General features: G+C 32.5%; 1 protein-coding gene across 1 annotated transcript; it reads right to left on the bottom strand.

Annotated features, from left to right (window-relative positions):
- Positions 1 to 12,555: 12,555 nt before the first annotated feature.
- Positions 12,556 to 24,336, bottom strand: LOC134714574 (uncharacterized). Its single transcript, XM_063575931.1, has 3 exons — positions 24,112 to 24,336; positions 15,100 to 15,472; positions 12,556 to 14,207 (listed from the first exon to the last, which is right to left on the bottom strand). Exons 1-3 carry the CDS (start codon positions 24,268 to 24,270, stop codon positions 13,222 to 13,224), a joined length of 1,518 nt encoding a protein of 505 aa, XP_063432001.1. The 5' UTR covers positions 24,271 to 24,336; the 3' UTR covers positions 12,556 to 13,221.
- Between the last annotated feature and the right edge of the window lie 3,234 nt (positions 24,337 to 27,570).

Genomic DNA, 27,570 nt, shown 5'->3' with positions numbered 1-27,570 from the left:
TTACATGTATTAATTCATAAAATAAGAATAATTTTGAAATAAATATCCATTTATACGCAAAGATTCTAGTTACAACTAGACTTCCTGAATAGCTTGAATGACTAGTTCATTTTTCATACAAGGATGACTTCATGCAAGATTTTCTGATGACGACTGAAAAGAAGCTATCATTATCTTGAAACTTCACTTTCCACTATATAGATGATGTCATCTCACTAAAGAGTTCAAAATTTTTGACAATGTTGGACTCGTATTTTCCATTGAAATTGGAAATACAAGAGTCAACAGATATAGTTTACTACATCACGTATCTTGAAATCGATGATGAGGGTTGGTTGAGAAAAAGTTTTACGACAAGAGAAATGTGCATAAAACAACCCATTAAACCAACCCTTACTACAAAATTATAAACTTCCAATTTCCATCTAACAACATTATAGCAACGCCTGCATATCTATACTACTAAAGGAGGAGACCGATTTATTGAGCCGCAAATACTCTGAAATAAAGGCAACTATAGTATACCGCTATTCAATAGTGATCAATCGATTTACTAGTAACTGAAATAAATCCGGGTCACAAAGCAAAAACTAGGGAAACGCATCAACTAAAAGAGGAACACAACGATATAACAGAAACACTGAACTGCTACAAAAAACACACGCCAACATACAAAGAAACAGATTATTCGATACCAACTGTCATATGCCTGACTTGGTACAGGACATTTGAAGAAAAATGGTGGTTTAAACATGGTTCTAAACCAGAGTTCAAATGCAAAGTTGAAATCAGCCCTTTGAAAATTTCATGGACGCCACTACGAGTTGGTTGACAATTATGAGATATCTGTTTCGCCAGATGACGACTGATAAGTTCCATCGACGTAACCAAACTGCCGTAACCTCTGCCGTGAAAGAGACCAACCGAATAAGGCTTATCACCGAGTTAGGAAATACATGAGCCACAAGACGGGTAAAAGAGAGCAGTGGTGTAGTGGTTAGTGCATCGAACTACTAACACAAAGGTTCCTGGTTCGATTCCCGTTCCGTAATGAAAATTTCAGGGACTGAATTTTCGGCTCTACTAGACACCATTTGTGAGTGTGGTCTTAAGAAAACAATGAAAGTCCGTCGGAAGGAGACGATACATGGCTGACCCGTATAAAGAGAGAGCCATATCTCTTGCACGTTAAACACATGTTTGTAGATTTCGAAAAAGAGCTGACTAATGCCGCTACAAGGCAGCGCATGCTCACGCAAAGTGGAAAGAGAATAATTTAAGTTGCAAATCTTGTTTCCCAATCCACTTTAAATAAATAAATTCAAAAAAAGACGGTTGTCACATTTGGAACATAATCTGCCTACCCTTTGGGAGCCCCTAAGTTCACTCAAAAAAATTTGGGGAGATTGTGTTACTCAACCTGTAGCTTTATATGTTGTGTTTTGTATACTGTTGCTTGTCTTGTTCGTTTGTTGCCCGGTTTTGTCAGTTCGTTTTTAATTATGAGTTTGATGCCACTATAGTATATTTCGTCACAATTCAAGTAGTAAAAAGTTTTAAAATGATAGATCAGTGTAGCTAAATGTATCATGATAACGATTTGGTTATATATATATATCACCGTGAGCAAATGAAGTTACTTAGTATTTTAGCGGATATTTGTCTTATTGCAATTATCTTCTTCACTTCACTTTGAGGTGATTTTTGGCCGATTTTAATTACTGCAACCTAATGTCTTTAAAGTAAAAAAATACCAAAGGGACAATCAACATCTAAAACCATGAATCAAATAAAGTTAATTAAAACAAAACAAAATTAAATTAAATTAAAGTCCAAGAGACGAACAACAGTCCAAAAAACACAGCATACCATGAAAACGATCACTCCTAAAACAGCGAATGATCTTATAAGGTAAAGAGGGGTATTTAACTTTGTCATTTTGTTATTATACACTGCTTATTGTGTTTTACATCCATAATGACATGCTTTTGTATTTCAAAAGCTTATGTAGAAATTTCTCAAAGCATCTTTTATTCAAATAATTAAAGCGATCAAACTTCTAAACACATTTAATATTATTTAATATAACACGATTTTAAACTGAATAAGAAACAGCCGCATTTTATTTAGTTCGTTTACATCCCGCTCTAGACAACCAAGTGTGTCCAACCAAGGTTACTTATTTCAATGCTGCCTACGATTTAGTAGCAAAGTCATGTTTGCATTTAAACATAATTACAAAAAGTAAAAACGTTTGACTTAGTAAAAAACAGTTTAACCTCAATTACCTCGCATATAGTATGTTCTAACTTTAAACATCCCTTCTTTTATTATGAAATCTCATTCTCCTCCCTGATAATCACAATAAGCGATGTGCTATTTTAACATAAATTAACAAAATGATCGCTATTTGAAGATGGTAGATTTTTGGGCAACTGCAAACACTTCAATAGAAGGCTGTTCCATGAACAAAAATAAATAATAACATCTTAAAATTACAAAACAAATATTCCTTGACCTAAGATATATACATTTATCTATTTTTTAGCATACAAATATCGATTCCCCAAGCTATATTTTGCTTTTGAATTTTTTTTCATTTTTTTAGGATTTGTGATAAATTTCAATTTTCGGGAAATTTTGCGCATCGAATTTCTTATTTTTTGTTTGATTTGGAAATTATGTATCATGTTTCATAAAGTTCATATGATGTTTTGAAAAATTTTAGGGTACAATAATTAAAAAATAGCGTTTTATTTAATAATCGCAAAAATTGATTTTTTTTTCATGACCTTTGACCTTGATTTAACAGAAAATGCACCGTACGATTTTTTTTACGACCGGGCAAAACAGAAAGTACAGATTATCAGCTTTCGAATGATATATAATACAGCCGTGTGTTAGGTGGGTGCATTAAAGTCGTTAACTAAGCGTCTTTTTGAAATAAGTCACTCGCCTATGTATCTCACTCATGCAAAGCTCTGATTTCTTTCACTGATTTGGCTATACTTTTTGGACCTTATGGATTATAGCTCTTCATCTTTTATATAAGCTTTGGATTTCAAATATTTTGGCCACGAGCATCACTGAAGAGACATGTATTGGTACCGTTAATTTTATTACACACGAAAACATTTTACTGCTTCTATTTATTATGTTAAAAACAGAATAATGACTAATAGCTAAGCGCATACTACTTGAAAGTTATGATATGCTTACTATAAAAGGTTGGTACACCCTTTTTTCGACTGTGCATCCGTGTGTTTTATGTTCGTCTCGATCCAATTGAAAGTTTGAAAAAAAGGTTGTTTATCAAGACGTTGTGGTCACATTTTAACTTAAAACACAGTACTCATGTTCATTCGGATACGGTAGTTATAACATGACACCAATAAATGAAATAAAATGTTATTTGCGAATGATTTTGAATAAAATCTTACTCCTTATTGATTATTTTGTAATATAACTTATTTTACCTAGTAGTTTGTCAGTAGTTCCGATTAAATTTCCGTCGTATGCTCCCATGAAATACAATGAAGCGCATCCTGAAATTTTTTATCAGACTTAAAAAGTAAATGTAAAGATTATATACCTTGTGATCGTCAGATACAATTACATATTGACAATTTAAAAAAAGAAGATCCATAAGTGTGACAAACATGGTAAAAATTAAGTCATTGCAAATCTATTTCGATCATTCTACTTTAATCCAGAGACATTCAAGTTTACAAAACTACCATGGGTTAATGCCAAAAAATAACACAAAACATTAAACAACATTTTCTCATCAGAATTTATCAACTTTTCAAAGGAAACAACAACATACTATTATCAACTTTCAAACATGAATTAGTATAAATATATCAATGTCACTTTTAGTTTGATGTAGATGAAATTTTTGCCATTTTATCCTCGTATACAGGGAATTTTTAAATACATTTACGATTTAATTACATAAAATTACACAAGTGTTACACTTCTGACCAGAATGTATTGCTACCATATTTAACCTTAAACTGACCTGATATCATGTAGAGTCTTATACTATTAGAGCACATTAAAACACATGTTTGATTTTTACCAAATGTCATTTTTTTAAAATAATAATCAGCTTGTATTTCTTCCAATAACTTATCTATGCCTATTTCATTAAATAAAAGCATTTTTTTGTGTTACACTCCTGACATAGACGTATTGAGCATTATGTTCAAGAATATTGGACATTACCAAGCGAGATAACCCAGGTTGATTAAGAATTTGTTTTAAACTCTGATAGTATGAAATTGCTTACCGAGATTCATTTTTTATGACACATGATATCTCGTATGTGTATTTAAAATAAGTCTTAAAAATTTTGGTAAATTATCATAACCTCGGTTTTGAATGTATCTGTGTTATTTTTATAATCCACGGTATATCAAATTCATAAACAAATTACGTCATTTTAATACATTTTTGCGTATCAAATCTCTTAAAATTCGATAGAACTTTCAATAACAATTACCACTTTTTAGTTCTAAATAATGAAAGGGGCAATGCAGAAACTATTATAAAGTCAACCCTTCTATTATGTCGATCCATTTGTATACTGTGCATACGACATCTGTCGAACGGAGGTTAGGAGTTTGCATTTTAAAATGCAGTTATAACATAAAACATTGATTCAAAATATTTGCTTCTTGATAATTAGATTGTACCACATAGTCAGCTATAAAAGGCCATGAAATGGCAAATGTATAAAATTCAAACTAAAAAATAAACGGCCTGATTTAGGTACAAAATGCATATGTACAAGAAATGCATTCTTGTTTTCCAAATCTGTAATTCTTTTGAAATCGATCAAAATAAATGTATTTGTACAAAAAAACCCTCATAAACGAAATATGGAACAAACAAGGCTTAGAATATGACTTCTTCTCACTAAAATTCATTCTAAAACCTTTAAAATAAAGAGAACCCTAATTCTGAAAGGTAAGCGACAGACGAACAGATAGGTACAGTAAATATAATTAAATGATGAGTAAGGCACAATTTAACAAATACACAACTGAAAGTTTTGCCAAGAGGACCTATTCACATATTTGATATACGTATAAAACACGTATAAACCATTTCCATTGAATCGATACTGAGAAAACACACTGAACATGATATACATATAGTGATGAATAAAGGTACAAGGCTTTGTATAAAATGATTTTGTATAATGTGTCTTTAGTTCTTCTGTGAAAGCCATTCAGTCAAATGTGCCAAAAGAACAAGAGCTATATTATCTGCTGTAAATTTCTATATTCTGTCACATATACCGTTCTATTTGCAGCAGTGTATTTGATATTGACATATCCTAGCACAATTTAGAAAAATCAAGAATGTTACAATAATTCCGACTGAAATATACCCTTTCTTATAGAACTGAACTTAAATCCGCTATATGACAACATAGAAAATTCAAGACCGACCAAAATGAACCCCACCAGAAATCTGGGCGATTTATGATAGTCCGAGACGGAAACAGATGCGTATCCACATGAAAAAACCGTCGTGATGCTCCTTAAATATACTTTGATAAGTAATCTAGTGAGGAGGCACCACACAATAGCGGATTTATAATTAACCCTTATCTAGTCATAAGACATTACCAACCAATTTTATAAACCATTGGCAAAAATATTGATCGTCAATTGTCATTGTTACTGGAAACAGCAGCTCCAGTAAGATATTTATTATTCAAAGGAATTTCATAGTTCAAAGCAACGCATAGAAAAAAATAAGTGAACTTCAACATGACTGAATTAGCTAACAACAATTGTTTCCTACCAAGAAAGGACGATTTATCATTGTAGAAATCATTTTATCTGGTATTTATTATCAAACATGAAATAAACTCATCATAGAAAAGGACATACAGACAGATATTCCAATGGGCACTCTAAATTTTATTTTTATATATATATATAAACTTTCATGGATCGACAATCTGTCGATACCTGTATCTTGGCATTGCACCAGATCATGTTTTTTCTCTAATTGCTTATGACGTCTTTACATTTAATCCATTGAAGGGTGGATGTATACTGATTGATAATTTAGTCATAGATGAATGATTTTTTTTACAAGTTGTTACTGGCTTTGAACTAGCTGTCAGTAACTGCAAGTACTCTCAGATCAGTACTTGTTATCATGTTAAAGAATATAACACTTTTCTAAGCGAGATAACCGAAGTTTATTAAGATTTTTTTTTTATATAAACCTCTGTTAGTTTTAAATTGCTCACCGAGATCTACTTTTTTTTTACACATGATATCTCGTATAAGTATATAAATTAAGTCTTCATAATTTTGGTTAATTGACATAACCTCGGTTTTGAATGTATCTCTGATATAGTATTGGACTTTTTTTTATCGATATACCACAGTATATCAAATTCATAAAAACAATGCGTTATTTTGATGCATTTTCCCCGTATCAAATCTCTTAAAAGTCGATAAACTTTCAATAACAATTAACATTTTTTATTTCTAAATAATGATAGTAATCAAAAGTACCAGGAATATAATTTTGTACACCAGACGCGCGTTTCGTCTACATAAGACTCATCAGTGACGCTCATATCAAAATATTTATAAAGCCAAACAAGTACAAAGTTGAAGAGCATTGAGGATCCAAAATTCAAAAAGTTGTGCCGAATACGGCTAAGGTAATCTATGCCTGGGATAAGAAAATCCTTAGTTTTTTCGTAAAATTAAAAGTTTTGTAAACAGGAAAAGCATAACAATTACCATACTATTGATATGTATGTCAACACCGAAGTGTTGACTACTAGGCTGGTGATACACTCGGGAACGAAACGTTCACCAGCAGAGGCATCGACCCAGTGGTGTAAATAGTTATCAAAGGTACCAGGATTATAATTTAGTACGTCAGACGCGCGTTTCGTCTACATAAGACTCATCAGTGACGCTCATATCAAAAATATTTATTAAGCCAAACAAGTACAAAGTTGAAGAGCATTGAGGATCCACAATTCCAAAAAGTTGTGCCAAATACGGCTAAGGTAATCTATGCCTGGGATAAGAAAATCCTTAGTTTTTCGTAAAATTAAAAGTTTTGTAAACAGGAAAATTATAACAATGACCACATTATTGATATGCATGTCAACACCAAAATGTTGACTAATGGGCTGGTGAAACCCTCGGGGACGAAACGTCCACCAGCAGTGGTATCGACCCAGTGGTGTAAATAGCTATCAAAAGTACCAGGATTATAATTTAGTACGTCAGACGCGCGTTTCGTCTACATAAGACTCATCAGTGACGCTCATATAAAAATATTTATAAAGCCAAATAAGTACAAAGTTGAAGAGCATTGAGAATCCAAACCAAAAGTTGTGCCAAATACAGCTAAGGTAATCTATGCCTGGGATAAGACAATCCTGAGTTTTTCGTAAAATTAAAAGTTTTGTAAACAGGAAAATTATAAAAAAAGACCACATAAGAATGAAAGTGGTCAAAGCAGAAACTACTATAACGTCAACCTTTCTATTATGTTCGATCCATTTCTTTACTGTATATACGACATCTGTCGAACGGAGATTAGGAGTTTACATTCCAAAATGCAGTTGACAACAGAAAACAGTGATTTCAAATATTTTTTTCTTGATAGGTAGATTGTTTTGTCATTTTTCAATCCGATCTGCTTAGCAAAAATTAACTGCGACGAAAAATGGGATTTTTATGATTTTTCATGAACCCATAGTCAAAGGTACAATAACCATAATAGAAACATAGGTAAAAATAAAAAAAAAATACAAATGTTATTTTCAAATGGCTATTGACAACAGTAAACGCTGACTTAAAATATGTTTTTTTGAAGAATCATATTTGGAAATCCTTCTTAAAGTTCACTCGCTATGGAAAAAAATTATCACATTTAAGGTAAAAAAAGATAATATCACAAATTAGAACAGGGTATAATTGTTTTCCGTTTAAATCAATGATAACTATTTATAAGATTTTTCAATGACATATCACGTGTTCTGGTTCACGTAAAACATTAAATGTCCTTCATTCTTGTGTATGTTTTTTTGTTGTTGGGATATACAAGTACCCGGCCACGTCCACTGTGTTTTTGTTAGATGTATTTCTATTTGTATCCATCCGAAGAGTTTAAATCCTTTCAAATGAATTTTATAGTTCGTTCTTATGTTGTACTGTTACACCACTGTCCAACGTTAGGGGTTGGTATTCCACTAAATAGATATAGGAAGATGTGGTGTGAGTGCCAATGAGACAACTCTCCATCCAAATAACAATTTAAAAAGTAAACCATTATAGGTTAAAGTACGGCCTTCAACACGGAGCCTTGGCTCACACCGAACAACGAGCTATAAAGGGCCCCAAAATTACTAGTGTAAAACCATTCAAACGGGAAAACCAAAACATGGCTAACCCCGCCACATTCTGTCTGTACGAGCCAGTTCCTAGTCAGGAGTCTATAATTCAGTGGTTGTCATATGTTGATGTGTTACATATTTGTTTTTCGTTCAAATTTTGTTCATAAATTAGGCCGTTAGTTTTCTCGTTTAAATTGTTTTACATTTGTCATTTTGAATAATAATACAATAGATGTACGACACCTTCTCTGTAATCAAATTAGACTGACGATTGGGGTTCATTATGCACAAGATAACAATTTTGATTTTCACTTTTCCTCTATTAAAAAGGTAAAGTCCTTTTACTTCCTCTTCGTATAAGTTTAGTATAGAGATACCAATAGCGTAACTGTTATTAGAATATACAGGTTGTAATTTATATTACTCTACTATAGTTTGAATAGTGTTAAACATGACGATTTAGCAAAGTGCATACTAGATCTTCTGTCAGAAATAATCTCTATATTGTCATTTGCATGTAGCTCTACAACTGCAATTGCCGTAACGGAAGTGAAAAAACTATTATCTCCACCACCCGAGTGCCAAGAAACCGAAACGGAATTCCTTCACAATCTGAAGTCTAGCTTAATCTGAATTTGACGCTTTTACAATAGAAATGAAATAAAATCCAGCCTTTTCCCATGTGAATTGAAAGCTTGAAATATTGTTCATCCCACTAGATTGTAAAATATTTTGGAAATTTCAGGTTTCTGATGACTTTGCTACTCAAGGAAAATATTAAGTCCGTTTATTTCAATACCCATATCATTAGATTTCCTCTTAAGTTTGTTAATTTCAAATATCGTAGTATTATAAAATGACATAAACTCCTGATTTGGAGCTAATTCATGGCTCCTTAGAATATTGACAGACGAATTCATTGTCTGTACTTTTTGCCTTACATACTGTACACTCTGAAGTTGTTGGGAACTTTGCAATTGTTGCAGACTAGTGACGTGAGTTCTTAGATGCATTGTCTGTTTTCCATCGATAACTTTATTGAATCGTAATTATTTTGCAAGATGTGAAAGCTGCCCTGCAGTTCCGTGAAGTTCGTGTGCCGTTTTGTGAAGTTCGTGTGCAATTCTGTGAAGTTCGTGTGCAGTTATTGATGTTTTTTCAGCAAATCTGTTAAGACTTACGTCAACTCAGTTTTTGTTTTATTTTCCGACAAAGCTGTTTCTAAGTCTGCAATTTTTTGTTGCGGTTGAACAGTCAATATATTTAAACTTCTCTCATGGTAACGACGTATTTCATCCAACGCATGGTTGACTATTACTTTGTCGTCGATAGTAAGATACTGGTTAGAACCCAATGCTTGTTCTGTAGAAGGCGGTTTATCCAGAAGGGTCCCAAAACCAGAAGCAAAGTACACCAACTGCAACATGGCTGACGTGTAAGATGATATACGTTTTATTCAAAAGTTTACTTCCTGAATTGATTCTATCAAATGTAAACAATGATTAACATAGGTGCACTTATTGCAGATATGATAAATTATATAGTACAAATTCATGTGATCCATCAATGCTTTCCATGTGAAGGCCTTCTTTTAAAGTTTTAATCTCGAGAATACCTAGCTATTGACGATAGGTTAAGCATGAAACATGAATCATGTGCACAGAGATAGGTAACGTACGTATATTTGAGGACTTGGACAGATATAAAAAATCAGATGTAGTACATGTATGATTGTCGATGAGACTACTCTTAATCACAGACCATTTGACATATCACGTAACTAAGTGTTCTATACAATGGTTGCGTTGTGTAGGCAGTATAGTGTAATGTATTTTTATGGCCTACGTGTCCTCTATCGACCTATAACGATATTTCTCGTGTAGAAACATACATTTTTATGGTTTTATTAGCGCTAAGTTTACCATTAATTACCTATCTATCTACTAGAAAAAGTCATATCATAATATATATATTCATATCGAGACTTGATCTAATAATGATTATCACAAGACAAACTTTTTATATCAGCATGGGGATATATCTATAGTATCCTTATTTAAAAAAAAACCCTTTCAAATCTTATATTGCAATATATATTTTTCCATTTCTTCTTTACAATTCATTGTGAAATGAGTGATAAAATTGATGTCGATAGAATTTACGCAGATCATGAAACTATAACTGACTGCTGTATATGGATATAGTTGTTAAAAAAGCCGGCAAAGACTTTATTTTAAAATTTACTTATAAAAGCAAGTGGTCATCTATTTACATATCTTAATTTACATAAAGTTTTAATAAATTATAATGACATAAGATGTAGGTTTCATTTTTATACGTAATTTTGATTGGCTTACAGCAATCTCGTCACTCTTCATTTCAAAACAAAACGAAACATGCATGGTGACACACGTTTCCACATTGAATTGCACATGTTGATAAAAGAAAAAAAAATGATAGTAATTATGGTTTCATAATCATAGCGAATAAATGTAATTATAAGTAGAACTATTGAATGCTTCTTTTAGTAATGTCATAGGGTTGTAAAAGCGTTGACCGTACGAACATTTTTAAAATGAAGCCCTTCCGCTCTTCATACAAAATGCACTGCGGTCAACGCTTTAACACCACAATGAATTTACTAAAGGAAGCATTCAATTCTTAAGTTATAGATGGACGACTGCTCTAGTAAGTGATTATTTGAGTAGGGAATTACAAGATTTAAGATTTTAAATTGATTCAATAAACGATGTTTCCAAAGATTTTAAATTGATTCAATAAACGATGTTTCCAACACAATTATATTCATTATTTTATAATACACAAATGTTATGTTACAACATGTAATGAATATGATAAGTTGCGAACGGGAATAAATCAAGCATAACACGATTTGGGTTTTCGCGTGTATATGAGACAGTAAACCGACCACAACATATAAAACCATAAGGACATTTAAAGGTCAATATTGCTATATGGTGTTCAAGAATAGAAAAGTGACAATACTATATAGTAAGCGGAGTCTAGAAGAAAGGATAGTAGATTTTAGAAACTTGCAGAGTTTGCAATGTGCTGCCGTCATTTACCAAAGCTTGGCGAAAGGACCCCTTTTTTGTTTGTGTGTTTTTTTGTTGTTGTTTGTTGTTGTAAATATTCTGTGGTATTCTTATCCATACCACATTGCAATAAATGTAGTTTTTGAATTTTGACCATTCACCTTTTTTTATATTTTTTGGGGGGTCACTTTTTAAAACGGGGTTACTTCCCAAAGCACCATCGAAAATAACCATTGACAAAAGTCTTTCAAGACGTGAGTATGAACATATGGCGGACGAATGCTCCCCTATTTATTTTTTTAGATTTAAATTCCATGTTATTCTGATCAATTCAATAACGAAAGGTACTTAAAAAAGTAAAGTTTGATGAACATCAGTGCAAACAAGGAACTTACATGTAGCAACAGTATAAAAGTTAAAGAAAACGTAAAAATTGGCACAGCAATGATTGTAAAACTAACATAAAGTTGTTATATAATATCCGTGAGGCAAATGACATATTTGCACTGGAACGATTGAAGCAATGCATCACACGTGTACAAGGTGAAAAAACAGTATTGTATTTTCCTGCTTTATAATATAAAAAAGAAGATGTGGTATGATTGCCAATGAGACAACTATCCACAAAAGACCAAAATGAAACAAACATTAACAATTATACGTCACCGTACGGCCTTCAACAATGAGCAAAGCCCATACCGCATATAGTCAGCTATAAAAGGCCACGATAAGACAATGTAAAACAATTCAAGTGAGAAAACTAACGGCTTAGGTTGGTTTTTTGTGTATCCATTTGAAGGAGCGCTGTAATTGGATGTGTAAGGGTATAATATATATATATATATATTTTTATATATCTGTAAATAACTGAAGTATGTATATTTACAAAAGTGGCATTGATGACATAAACAAGCTCCGATGGAAGATGGTCATGATAGTAAACTTCAATTTTAACATTGAACAAAAGAGTACTTATATCACACATAACTGTGTTGTCCAGGTTATCATTATAAAAGGTGGTAAATTTAGAAAATGTTAGTATTGTCGACCGTGGCAGAATAACTACATGTACTACCGTTTTTCCTACAGCTAATGACACAAAATACGTTACCGGTAAAATATATTTATTATATTCAATGGTTTCATGCATCGTTTCATAAATTACACAAAAAGATGGCAAAAAAGTAAAACAGATTGATGGCGAGGTTGATGTTTTGCTCTAGTTCGTGATAACCTATTGTTACAATTTTGTCTTTTGATATTAATCCACAACGATTTTTAATGACAGATTTAGTACGGCATTCATAACCTCGTTGTTCATTTAAAAAGAAAAAGAAAGAAATATCTACCGGGTCCAAAATATTATCTTTATCACTTTCTTGACCGATCATTGTGTCCTAGTAAGTTTAAAATTTGGCACATTGTAATAAAAAATCAACACTCATCACCTTAATGCATGTTCCAGATATCTAATGACAACATATATCCCCAATGTTATTTTTACCTGTCACCTTGTATACTTAATGGACAACACATGTAGATTGTTAAACATTATTTTGTTGTGGAAATGCACAAAATATGTGTATTTTGCGATCCATTATTTCCATGTTTTTTTTTATCAATTTTAAAATAAATATCAATAAATATCTAACAATGCAGGTTTATTTAGCCTATGCGTGCTAAATTTGCTGCAAGTTCCATGGGGGTATGGCTTGTTGAAAACAACTCAAAATGGGTTGATACAATCCACATATAAATTTGCATATAACTTGATTACAGTCCATCACACCAGCAGTGGTCACTTGGGCAGTTGTCTGGGTTTGAATTACACGTGATTGTACACCATCTATCCATTGATTGATCCCCAAACGATGTCATACTTCGACACTTCATTTGTTGTTCATGCCCATATTGAACATTGTTTTGTCTATTGTTTTGTTTAGGCGGGCATGTACACGAGCAGACGGCTGCCGGACATACTCCAGTGGGACATAAAACAGTACACCATTCGTCAAACGGTCTATTGTTATTCCACAGGGGCACAGCTTTACACACGGGGCGAATAAATCCATCACATTCAATCATACCAGATTCCATAGCCGTATCCATTGGCAACGATGATACGTATTGCAATACCATAGCTGTAACTTGATTTTTAGAATCCAACATTTTATCATACGACACTTGTTTCGAAATTGGTGAATGTTGGTTAAAGCTTTTATGTGTCTGATGATTGTTTGTGTACTCTTGAGGTGACTCTTCCCTTTGATACACATATATTTTATTTTGAGAAGAAGCTGACCTATGACCAGTATTTGAATTCCTTTGAGTGTTTGAGTTCCTTTGTTGGTAATTATTAGAATTTTGAACGTTTGAGTTCTTTGGCTGGTAATTATTAGAACGGTAATTATTAGAACTCTGAGTGTTTGATCTCGTTGGCTGGTAATTATTAGAAGTTTGAGAATTTGAGCTCGTTGGCAAGTAATTATTAGAATACGAATCCACTGGTGGTTCCATAACAGATGCATCGTAAACTTTTCGAACAGGTTGTTTCGGTACAGCAGTAGTTTTTGAAGGGCTATGAATAACATTCATTTTAGGACCTGATTTGCTGATAAAAACACCTCTTTGCCCCGGTCGATTTAGAGGTAGTGCATTGGCTCGGCTTCCTATTGAGACGTCCGCACAGTTTATAAAATGTTCCTGGGGTCCACATCCAAAACATTCACCGCCATGTCCATTGCTCCCCTTGTTCTGAGCTGCAAAAACAACAAACAAAGTCATACAAACAATCAAACTAAATATGATCTAAATGACCCAAAATTAGATTCATTTCAAATAAGATAAAAACTCATGAACAAGCTGTTTTGCTGTATATTTTGAGGGAATATAATTTTGAGGTAAAACGATAAGAAACACTATATCATACCAATATATAAACCGAATGCTTTTCATAAGTATGATCTTGATATAAGGTTGAGTAGTTTCTATGAAGACCCATTCAGAACAAAACAGATATAACCAAAGTCCTTTCTAACAAACTGTTAACAAAGATGGTTGCAAACATTATACCGTACTTACACTATAATTCTTACATTATTTACGATTGCTTATTATAATTGCTTACATCCTCTTCATTTGAACTTTGCAGGAAAGTTGTCTCATTGTCAATCATACCACATCTCATTATTTTCATATGCATGCAGTACATGTATATGTCTAAGTGACAATACATAAATTAGGCTGTTAGTTTTCTCGTTTGAATTGTTTTACATTGTCATTTTGGGGCCTTTTATAGCTGACTATGCGGTATGGGCTTTGCTCATTGTTGAAGGACGTACGGTGACCTATAGTTGTTAATTTACTGTGTTATTTCTGTCTCTGGTTGAGAGTTGTCTCATGGGCAATCATACTAGCTTTCCGTCTTATCTTCAACCACATCACTAATAACAAAGGAATACATAGTCTTTCAAATTATTCTTCATTTATCGAGCAAGGCTCCGTGTTGAGGACCGTACCTTGACCTATAATGGTTTTACTTTTATAAATTATGATTTGGATGGAGAGTTATTGGCACTCATACCACATCTTCCTATATCCATGTCTTAACAAGAAAACATTGTATTGATAGACCTTAAAAATTTTGCGTACCTGCTCGCCATTTCCACTGTAAGACGCATTGTGAACAACTCAATCCTGGTGGTAGCGATAGCTGAAACTCCATAAATAAGTTAGAATCTGGTGAGTCTATGACATATCGCTTTCCGTGACCCATGATATTCAAAACATTTCTGTTTAGACATTCCTGAGTTACAGCCCTGGATGGATTATTATTAGGGCAGAGTCGGAATTCATAGTACCCTTTATGATTGCTCGTTAATTCTACTGTCACGTTTATGATCTGCCCTGTGGCATAATGTCGCGCTATAGCTCCTGTGGCATATTTGCCACCTGCTTCATTATTTCGTGGACTTATCCAAGGGTCACCACAAGGGCCACACCGACCACCATCATCCATCATTTTCTGAAAGAAAAAAAATTATTCGAAACTAAGTTACTGATTTTTTTTCCTTTTCCCGAGGTTTTATTATTGTTCCTCATTATTATCACAATATCAGCTGATTACGTACATTTTTTCGCATAATAGACAGCTTTATTTGTCCTTATTTATTAAAAAATGCTTCGTTGGAACAGACAGTTACGATCATCGTTGATAAAAATAAATAAAGTTACGATCATCATCGTGATTTGTTGTAGCTCGATTTTCATTCCTCTTGTTGCTTTTCCATCCGGTCCGAAAAAATATTTAAATGGCAATACTTATATAGATGTTTCTTGATATAATACAAATCTGAAAATAAGCTGTTAAAGTTGAGAAATCAGCCTTATAAAATATCCCTATATTTGTGTCCGCCATATTGGGATGATCGTAATTGCAGTTCCGATCATCACGTTGACGCCAGTGGTTAAGTTGTTTGTTAATATAATTATATTTTTTAACACTATTATGATTCGGTTCCATTCGCTTATTTAAGATGGGTTTACCCGGTGTGCCGCTGCGATAGTCGCGAGATATAGTACTGCGTACTGAATTTCAAAATGATACTCTACTGATCGGTTTTCTGTAATGACAATGTCCTTTTTTCTTCAGGAAATTGATTTTCTGTTAAATGAACATCGGATAATGCAATAGTAATCTTCTTTCGTGGAAACTTATATATAAAAAGATTTCATATGATCGCTAAATATGTTTCGTGAGTTTGTGTTAAAATTGTCTTTTAAAAATGTCTCTCAAATTTCCGTTTAGAATTGATAACGAGTCATGCGATATATAATAATTATTTAAAGTGGCTGGCTACACAGAGAGCATATTTTCTAGATATGATAATTATGTCTTACCCATTCCCGCAATATCGGTAAAGTTCGAGCGTATTTTTCGTTTTAGGGACTTATAGTAATTATTTTGTAAAACCGACATTCTAATATGAAATTGGTGACCATTAAGAAAATTTTTCGAAATACAAACAAACTCGTCGAAACCTGACATGACCATCAGTGAATTACCAGAGACCTCTTATAATCACGCATTTATAAATGGACTATTCGCTGGTGACTCTGCTTATCTGTTCTCTATCTAAAGACCCATTGGTTGCCTTTGGATGATGTCTGGTCTTTAATGGGGTTGTTGTCCCTTTGACATCATGGTTTTCATTCTCAATTTTATGAGAATGTTGAGCTCTAAATTATGTCCATTCACGTCAAAACGGTCAAATGATTTCTTATACTATATCGACCTTATATGACGAATTTTCTCACTTGCATGTTCGCCTGTTATATTGAAATATATGATGAATAGATAGAAACTTTAAATAGCAAAAATTACCAGCAAGAGTAGACAATCATAGTTCATTATTCCCTCCCATTAAATTCCGTCTATACAAACATTTCTTTCCGTTTCCGTTTCCGTTCCGTTTTCCGTTTCCGCCGTTTAGCAACACTCATCTAGATAGATGTCTGGAATCGGCCTTGTTGTGAAAAACATCATCACGATTACACAATGTGACTTTTGTTTGATCTGGTTTGACTTTTGTTATCATTTATATTCAATATGTGTTCATTAAATTAATGATTATGAGACTGTTTTCTTAATTAGCACACGTAGAAATGAGCTATTAATCATAGTATATATTTTCCTGGACTATTAATCAATTCAAAATAATTCTTTAAATAAATATCCGGTCAATTAATTTATACAACGACCTACAAAGTTAACAAACATAACATTATTGTGGTGAGGGTAGTTACAATTCAAATGTGTACTCTTGGTTTGCATTAAATATTGTTTTTTCAAGGATAGCTCCTTGTCAAAGTTTCAAATATCACATACTGATACAGAAGTGATTCCAATCGTCTACCCGTCAAATTCTGGGTGACGTTATTTGACGTCTTTTTGCGTTTGAGAGACCCAAATCTACGTCATTGGGTTGAATTTTCGAAAAGGGACATCCAATTCTTTCCTTAAGATTGCTCTAATAACTGTTTTTAAATGAACAATTGATATATTTCTTTAGAAAGGGTTGAATTTTGTACGTAAGAATAAAGATGGATGTTTGAAAAATGTCTAGAAGTTACATTTACTTTATCATATTAAGACACTTGGATCCAGTTAGCCTATTTAAATCGAAATCAGAACTTATATTAAAAGCGTATTTCAGGTATTGAAAATGAAATGGGCCAAACGTGTTAAGGTTAAATGTTCGTCGTGTATATGTGCTTGCCCATTGGATCCTGACCCATAATGCATTATTGCTCAAATTTGTTCTCATTTTGTAGATATTTAAGGGGGCTCGCGGGTCTGAATCAGTTTGTCTTTATTTAATACAGGATTTCGATATATTTTTCTATAAATGAACTTTATCTTATACTTAAAAAATGAAATAAAAAATGGGGTCATTGTTCATTCAGGCTCACATTCTGCCTTCGGAAGAAGCATACATTTTTGTTAATGTCCTTTTTTCTGTTGAACCTATAGGACAAATAGCGGTTTTTTAAATTTCGAAATAAAACAAAACTAAATTACAGAAATCGCTTAAATCTTACAATTATTTAGTTTATGTACAGCTAATTCGAAAACAACTATAAAAATTATAGGTCACCGACACAAGTTAAAAAAAAATATTTCCATTTTAATGCCAAAACAAATGGCATGTTTGCACCAAAGGGAGATAATTAGGAGCTTTTTAAAGGAAATCTACATTTTAAAAGTCATCTGTGGCCAACACGAATTGATTTTTTGGAATGATTTTTGTACCAAATGATAAAGTAACAACTACTCAAGGTAATAAATAAAATTTGTAATGAAAAATAAATGTTTAATTTTTTTCTGAAAATCTTATATCTGCGAGTCTCTTTAAGCGCTTGAAAAACGCATTGTGAAACTAACATATATACGTGTACTTAATTAGTAATTCTTCACTAGGTTGACATTCCCATTTTGATATTCCCTGGTGTTTCCTGACACGTGTGATCAAAGATAGTACCATAACAAAAATATCATTATTCTACAGCAAAGTTGAAGATAATCTTTAAAAATAATAAATGGTCCTTACAAACTTTGTGTAATAAAACACTTGTTCGTTGTTTGCTTTACGTCTGACTGTGACAAACATTTTAAGTAGATATCTTATCAATTTAATTAGCATGAACTTTAGCATGATTTTTTTTAACCAAATGTCATCAATTGCATATATTAACATTGTAAACAATATTACCAATGCAAATGCAGGTAATTAATATAACAATTTGAACGGAATATAAATAAACTTTATTAATTAATAATAAAGAATGCTAATTTGGCATACAAATGCAGTCCTATTATATAATAAATGCAAAACATGCTTCATTCATTTCACGTTCCAAATAAAATAAAGATAGCTAAAGTAAATACAATGAACTATTATGATAATTCCTCTCTTCGTATTACACAATCTTGTCTTGGGGAAGGGCCAGGATACCAAGCTAAAAGAGATGGTTGGACGCAAGTGTCAAATTTAACATACATTTAAAATCTGGTACATGTGTTTTACGGAAGCTATTGCAACGTTTGTTTTTGAGAGAAAAAATACAGATATAACAAAATGCTATAAGACAAAATGATGATATTAGCCGTTACTTTCATTTTCTCTTTTCTCTCATGAAAAAGACCCCTGATTATACTTTATATGCTCTACTTCAAACGGCCCAAAAACAAACAAAAACTGATTATAGTTTACGTCCAAAACACCCAAATAGGAAAACAGAACACATATACTGAATGCTGTATCAATCACGTATAGAAATTAGTAAATTACAATAGTTTATTGTTAAAATTGCCACTTTTGGTGGGTTAGATGTTTCCAGCAGATATTTGGTTACGATTGGCTAGTGTCAGGCATGCCTAGTGTCAAACCGTTAAATTTATCTGCATGCAAGCCTCGATCGCAATATGCCAAGACCCTTACAAGTTCAATTTCTTAAACTAAAAAAGAATCGCTGAGATAATCAATAACAATTTGAGATCGATATCGTTTCGAGGTTTAAGACGTGGAAAATATGCAAGCTTGCTATTGCACTGATAATGTTAACAGGAAGTGTGTAGCAAAAACTCGACAACAACATTGAATATATTAAATTGAAAACAATTATACCAATTAATTCATGCAACGATGTCAAATTTAATAGATGCATGTTTAATTATTGTTCAATTCTTGATAGTGTCTTAAAACAGTTGCAGTCTGTAAAGTGCATCATCGTGCGTGCCAATTTTCAGGATCATAACCTCGATAATCAAGCGAAGGGTTTCGGAAATTATTACAACTCTTTCCCGTTGTTTTTAAATTTCCTCTTAAACGATCAACAAAACTCATTCAAACAATCCATTCGGTGTTTGTTTGAAAATACCCCCATTGACATTAAAAGATAGAAAACAGAGCGTGTACGATTATTGTCGTATCATGTAGATGAAAAAAAATACATATCTGCTTCTTGACCATTAATAATGATTGTCTTGTGTGACTGTTTACATACCTTTTATGATATTTTTTTGTTGAATACATTATGGTGTCAGAGAAAAAAAGAAAAGTATATAAATAAGTACGGATATGTCTAACAGGATGTCTAAAAAAAACACAATAAAATGTGTAAACAAATATATTATTGACATACCAAACAGCTATGCATGTTATTTTTTCACAACTATTAACATGGATTCATGCGGTATGTCCTTGACAGATTTTTCATATTTTCGCGGTAAAAAAGAGGAGCACAGATGTTGCACAAGGAGATGCGAATTGTTTGGTGAAATACAGGTCCAACAAACTTAACAATTAGGTTGCCTATCACGAAAGAAAGCATCTTGATAAAACTTCCAGAGAATATTTTATTCGAATCAAAATGGTTTTTTTTTCCAAAGTATGATTTACTGCTCCCTAAATATATTTGTATTTACGTTGGCTGATGAAAACTCATAGAGTGTAGAAATCTCACAGAGTGTAGAAATCTCGTAGATTGTAGAAATGTCGTACTATAGTTGTATAGAAAGATAGACCATGATTCACGGCGTCCTTTGTAGACTGTTAGAGTAGATAGTTTCACGATAATTCTGATGGCTGGGGTTGGCTTTGATTTTTGATTAAATAAATGTTAATAGTTTAGATAGAGATTTTGTGGAGCACTTTTTTCACTATAACGTTGTTTGTGTTTGACACTTTATGTTATTTATGGTACTGGTATCCGAAACAATAACCGATTGTCTGGTACTTTTGATGCGCAAACGTTGTATTCTTACACTTGCAAATACGGTTCTAAAGTACAAACCCTTATTTGGACATTTCGACCATGTTACATTTCTTCCAGTGTTGGTTAAAATAAATATAAAGATATAGTATGCTGGGCTTTATTGTCAAAGTCAACTAAACAACAGTCCTCAGAGTAAATGATTACTAGTGTGCACGAACCAACAACATTTAGTAATGTCAGCACACGAGTATTGAAAGCCAGTTCATCATTCTTTTCATTTGATTAAAAGCAAATTGACACGACATTTAAGTAGAAACAAAATGGAGATAAAAAATTGATAGTTATGATTTATTTCAATACAAATGTAGGTTTACCTGATGTTAACCTTGTATTGACACGGCTTGCACGTGGGAAAAACGGTTGCAATACGATATAAAAGTATTAACATTTCCGCGTGCCAAACATTTTAGCCAATAGAAAATACACTCATTTTTTTTTAGTTTTAAAAAAAATGTTTTTTCGTGTTAAATTTCAATTTTGGTTAATTTGGTTGTTTTGGCGGTTGTTCTTGGTTTCTATTTTCTTAAAAATTTTTATGTCGCGTAGAGTGCCGTGCGTGTTTCTATTTTCATTGTTTAGGGTGACAAAGTGGTGGTAGAAGTCCTTAATATTAACAGTTTTCACTAAGTTCTTTATCATATTTTTTGTGTGAATACAACCGTTTTGCAAAATGTTAAACACATCCTTGTGCTAAACATTTGTTATTATTGAAAAACGCAGTGACGTTACGCACGATATTGCGTCCCAATTGGTAACGTCAAAATTTGACGTTTTACGTCGGTAATCGAGTATACTTTGTTCGTTTTGATTGTATTCATTTTTGATCGATATGGATACTTCGAAGTCTTGAATATGTATGAAATATTTGCTACTGGTAGATACGCAAGCAAATGAACTTTTCGGACTTCTAATTCGGCTTGTGTTGTATTTTTCTTTATATTCATTTTAACTTTTATTTTTTTTGCTCTTTTCTTTTTAGTTTCTTTATCTCTTAACAATATTTAATTCTCTCTGTCTTGGATATGAAATTCTTTTGTTCTGTAATTAATATTTTACCTATTTAAAGTATTTATTGACAAATTACCATATGTTTTTTTTTCATTTTAGATAGTAACTGTTATTCATTTTCTATTTGATTATAACTACTTTTATATATTGCAGTTCTTATCGTGGTTTCTATGATTCTATCTATTTTCGAAATTTGTAATTCGGTTATTTTGTTTTGTCCTCTGATCTTAAAACATAAAATCGGACCGTACTTGTTATTTAAAAACAATGAAATATCGTTCATATATCATATGATAATACGAACTGCTTTCAAATTCGATGGCCTAGGAGGATGATTGGCCTAATGAGTTCATATAAAGTGATAAAAAGCATGGTAATTTTAAGATACGCTCGTGGCGAGATTTGTTCGACTCCGATCCTTATCGACAGTTATTGCAACTATTTTAACTTAAGGTCGCCTGATGTTCGGCTTCTCCTACCTTTGATGACAGGTCAATAAAATACAACAAATGTCGCTTATACATGTAGTGGTGTTTAACACCAAAACAAAGAACAAACTTTTAGAAATAATTTGAAAACACAAAAAAGTCATATATGTATAGCGTCCCGAATCGAAAACGTTCAAAACGTAAGAAAATTGCTCAGTGGACAAACTTGCAAGACATTTGATTTGTTAAAAAACGAAGTCATTTCGACTTAACAGCTTATCAAAAAGTATGTTATCGTATTGTGGGGTGAGAGCACAATTACGAAAAAGCACTGTTTTATATGCTACAAATTGAATATTTAATAAAATGACGATGAAACTGACAGTGTTTTTGTAAAAAGCGGCGAAATTCGACATTGGACAATCTTGCAAGACATTTTCCCGAGGCCACTGCGTTTTTATTTGTGGTGCGAGTGCTGTAAAATTCCGGATTTGAAATGGTCTATCTAAGCACATTTGTAGGAATAATTTATAAAAACAAAATTTTATATCATCTGATATTTTTAAAAGCGATAAATTTTGATAACTTAGCATTTTCAGAAACCTGACCATGGCGAGGATTATTCATTTTTGAAAAATAAATTTTTACCGTTCGATCAACACAAAAAACCGCAATGGCGTCATAAATTATATTAGACGTTTATCATTCATGCGAATTTTCGCGGATTTTAAACTTTTTATTAGACCACAAAAAATCCCGCAAAAGTTATTTTGCGAATAATTTGTTACGTCTGACACGCATATTTTTGACGTTTTTGGTAATATTTGTATCATTATTTGAAACTATTATGAAAAGTTAAAGAATATTTTTAATATTTTTGGAAACAGTAATACCTGCCTCATCTATGGATATAAATTGCATAAAGCTGAACTAGTTAGTTTTCATAGAAAGACTATTTATCAAATTGCTCTGTCGCATTTCACGGCATTGACGCAATAACGTGCTTAACGTCATTGCATATGAGATAGAAAAAAACATCCCTTCAAAATACTCCTCATACAGCCTCGCAAAAACACTCGACTTTTTAGACTCGGTCTAACAAAACGGTCATGCGTCTCAGACAGTAAGAGTGAACTATCATGATATAACAGCTTGTTTTAGAACTTTTCGTTTGCACATTACACTTATAGAAATGAATTTGTAGAGTTTAAGGAATTTTAGATTCTTTGTCAAATATGTAACGTTTATTTCTTGCTCGGAATATTATCTTAGAATAACGAAATGCATATTAGCCCGTAAGTTTTCCATCTTTTTTTTTTTAAAGATAAAGGATGTCTGGAAATCACCTCCTCACCTCAAAAATACTGTTAAAAGTGAAAAAAAAACGGTCATCTTATCGAGAAATATTTTTGTAACCCTTGATTTCTGGTGGAATATATCCGTCATAAAATACTGTCAGAAATAAGTGAGCTAAGACTGTGTTAAATTTACTGCCTTTAACGATGAAAAAACCCATACCGTATAGTCGGCTTTAAAAGTTTCCAACATAAAAAATATGAAACAACAGGGAAAAAAAGGCTAATTCGATATGAAAACAATTTTATATAACACAAATATGACATTATGTTTATTTTTATATTTTTAGCTGTTTTACAAGACAGTGTACTGTTTATATAATTACATAACATACGCGTGCCATGTGTATTGTTAGAGGCAACTTAAATATCTATCATATTTGTTATTCATAAAACCAAATAATGCATGCCTAAAACTAAAAGAAAACGGATCAGTTATTTGCGGTTTGTTTTCAAAATAAAATATAGTTTAACAACAACATAAATCATAATACCGGCATGCAAATAAATTTAAAGTACAAAAAATCTAAACTTACCGCAAATCCGCCACAGTTTAATTCATTGTCGTTATAATTTTTAGGAGTTTTAAATCCATATCTCCACATGGAGGACCTCATTGGGGGTTCAATCATTCTTCCATGACCCCAGACTGTCCCAATACACAACAAAAACTGGACTAACGTTAGTTTATCCATAACTGTACGTGTGAACGGTGAACATGGAAGTGAATGATTTAGACATGTTATAGTCTATGATGTGTGACGGAGTCGTTACAGACAATGATTTTCTCATAAATATGACAATTTAGGACCAATAAATAATATTTGACCAGTTTTATTTTTAGAACGTACTATAGAATAGCGGAAAAAGTTCCCTAAATGCATCTTGCGTACTCTTCCTCGTGTCAAGCCAATTTGTCATTGCATACGTTAAACCATACCAGTATAATACGCAAAAATAAGGGAATAAGTGGACAACCTTGTCGAAGTCTTAACATTGAACACGAAATGTGCGTGTTTTTTTAAGTACTGTACTTTCATCTCTGTTTTCAAAGACGAAGCTGCAGTAAAGCTGTATTTCATTGAAAATATGATTCTGTTTTCGGGTTTTAGGATATGAGTACACTGTGTTTGGATGCGATTCGAACGCATGTCAGTAGAAAATAACGTACTGCTTCACATAAGACAACTGCCATAACTAAACTTTTTTTTTTATGTGTGCACTTCATTCTTATTAATGAATTATATGTCAAATTTTGAGTTCAATTTCTTTTAATTATAAACCAAATCTAAATATCAGTCTCAAATCGGTTTATTTGCTGATTTTTTTTTTTTTTTATAATACGAAAAAAAATCTAAAAAAAAATAAAAACGCAATCAACTTATGTTTTCATAACATATCCCTAGCATTAAACACATTATTTTTTTAACATAATTCTCCCTAGCCTTTTTAGATAAAAATCTCTTAGTAGAACTTTTGTCGAAACCGTTATCGAACTATTACATGCAATTTCAATAAATTAAATCTAAAAAAAGCATGAATCGTATTAGAGAAGAAACAATTATCAAACTTCGGAACTAACGATCACATTTTATTGCACAATCATGTAATCATTTTACCGGAAATAGTAAATACATCATCATTAACAAGTCAGCAATAATCGTTTTTTTATTTCTTTTTCATGGGTATTGCAATAGATAATTGTTATCGAGAACCGCGTAACAAAAATGGCAATTGCTCTGATGATGTCATGCACATACCTACGTACGAACCGATACCACGTCACACTATTACAATTTACTGTGAAAAATATTGTTCAATTGCATTTTATTCTTTAAATGACGTAGCCACAAATCTTTTACTATTTACTGGTTTCGATCAAATTCGGATAAGCTATTCAAGTAACCAGTATTAATTAAATTTAAAGGTAGACGACACATAAATCATCAAAATGCTGTCATGTCATTCAGAGTTAATTATTGTGTTCAAACAATTTTACATGCTATAAATATAGTTCATTAATTAAATTAATTCGTAAACATTTTTATATAAATTAATTCATAAACATTTTTGTATCAATTAATTCAGGAACATTTTTATATAAATTTATTCATATTTATTGTTTTTGTAAATGATACCACAAGGAAATAGAATTGTGTTGTATTATGTATCATACTATGTATCATAACCCTCCGTCAGAGAGTATGCAAAAGAAAGACGAAAGATACCAAAGGAACATTTAAACTCATAGGGCAAAATCAACCGACACTGCCTTTGCTTAATAAGAAAAAAGACCAAAAAAGACAAACAATAGTATAAAAAAACACAACATAGAAACACTAAAGGCTGAGGAACATGAAACCACCAAAAAAACGGGGGTGATCTCAGATGCACCGAAAGGGTAAATAGATCTTGGCCAACGTTTCACACAAAAGTTGAACAAAACGTCGTAAAAAAAAGCAACTGAAGTATACCGCTGTTCGAAATTCATGGTTCCAATCAATAATCGTGAAATAGGTAATACAACCATGTTTACAATTTACGACATTTTCATCAATATTTACGATTTACGTTTTTTGAAAAAAATATTTGTTGCAAATTCCCGAATGGGTCTAGGCAGTTGTTAATTTGGAAAGTTTTCCATTAGTGGGGAAATACATGTCTTGCCATATAAAACTGGCTGCATTTATAGATTTACGCAAGCATAAAAAGAAAAGAATTACTTCAAGGGAGAAAGGAAACATTACAATGTGGCACTCTTCGTATTGCCTAATTCATTATTTAAGCAGTTCATACAAATAGATGTGATGTACGCAAACAAGATATTATTTGGGGATTTATCTGCGTGGAAAAACATATATTTATCATGGAGGTACAATAAGTAGGACCGGTATTTTCAAACAGTTGGGTCTTTTAATATTGATGTAGCATGGATATTCATTTATCTTACCTCCTATACATTTCCAGGAATTTGATTGGTTAAAAGTTCCCTCGTGGAGACCGTGTATATTTCATATTAGGTTAGTAGGGAGGCGGGGCTTATTTCATACACGGTTAGTAGTGGTGTTTCGTCCCTTTAAAAACACAAAACGGTACTTAAAAAATCCTAAAGGTTTCAACAGACGAAGAAATTGATGATTACGATTGTAATAAATTCATTACACATATTTAAACCTAACAAGTTGTTATTGTTTGTATCTGTTTTTGTAGGATCAATGGAAGTATATATAGTTTCTTAAAGTCATAAGAAACCTCAAATTAAAAAAAAAAATATGCATATGTTTTTTTTATAACTACATGGATAGTTTTCATTATACAACTTATGTACACATATTTTTTTCAGAGGAAAATTCTTTAATTTGTCCACGTTTAGAAGAAGTTTACTTATTTTTAATTGCTTGCTTGCAGGAAGCAATTCGCCAACATATTTTCCGTATGCTTAGTGACCCGAGCGTATCCCTCCTCGTAAAAATCCGGTGACCACAATACGCATGGATCTGTCATTGAAATAAAAAAATATCTGATTTTATCCTGCAATTGGGTGTCCTACTATACAGATACCGCCCTACATATATCGCTATGCTGTATCTGTATACTATACATATATCGCTTTAAAGCTCCGCCCACTGCCGGACTGGTGTTAGTACAGGTCCAACAAAGCTCTCTCTTGTCTCTGTTTGTGTGGTGGTGGTTTGTTGGACTTTGTCAGCAGGTACCTCGGCTGTTTTTGTTGCCTTCCACTGGTCAAAGCGCTTTGCGTCTCTTCTCCTGGTGGAGGGTGGTTTACACTTCAGGGCCGGCTTGGATTTACTAGAGGGTGCCTCTGGTTCCTTAGCCTTTGTCTTGGTCTTTAAATATCAGCTGTATTTGTACTCGGCTCGAAACAGGCGTAGTAGCTCGCTAAAAGCTCGCATACACCTTGTTTCCTAGCCTCGTACAAATACAGCTGATATTTAAAGACACTAAACAGTTATTGTCTATATACATGTTAAACA

The sequence above is a fragment of the Mytilus trossulus genome, chromosome 4, assembly GCF_036588685.1.
Source record: "Mytilus trossulus isolate FHL-02 chromosome 4, PNRI_Mtr1.1.1.hap1, whole genome shotgun sequence".
Classification (NCBI taxonomy): Eukaryota; Metazoa; Mollusca; class Bivalvia; order Mytilida; family Mytilidae; genus Mytilus; species Mytilus trossulus.
Note: the sequence above shows the minus strand (reverse complement) of the source record. Positions and strands in the feature narration are given on the sequence as shown.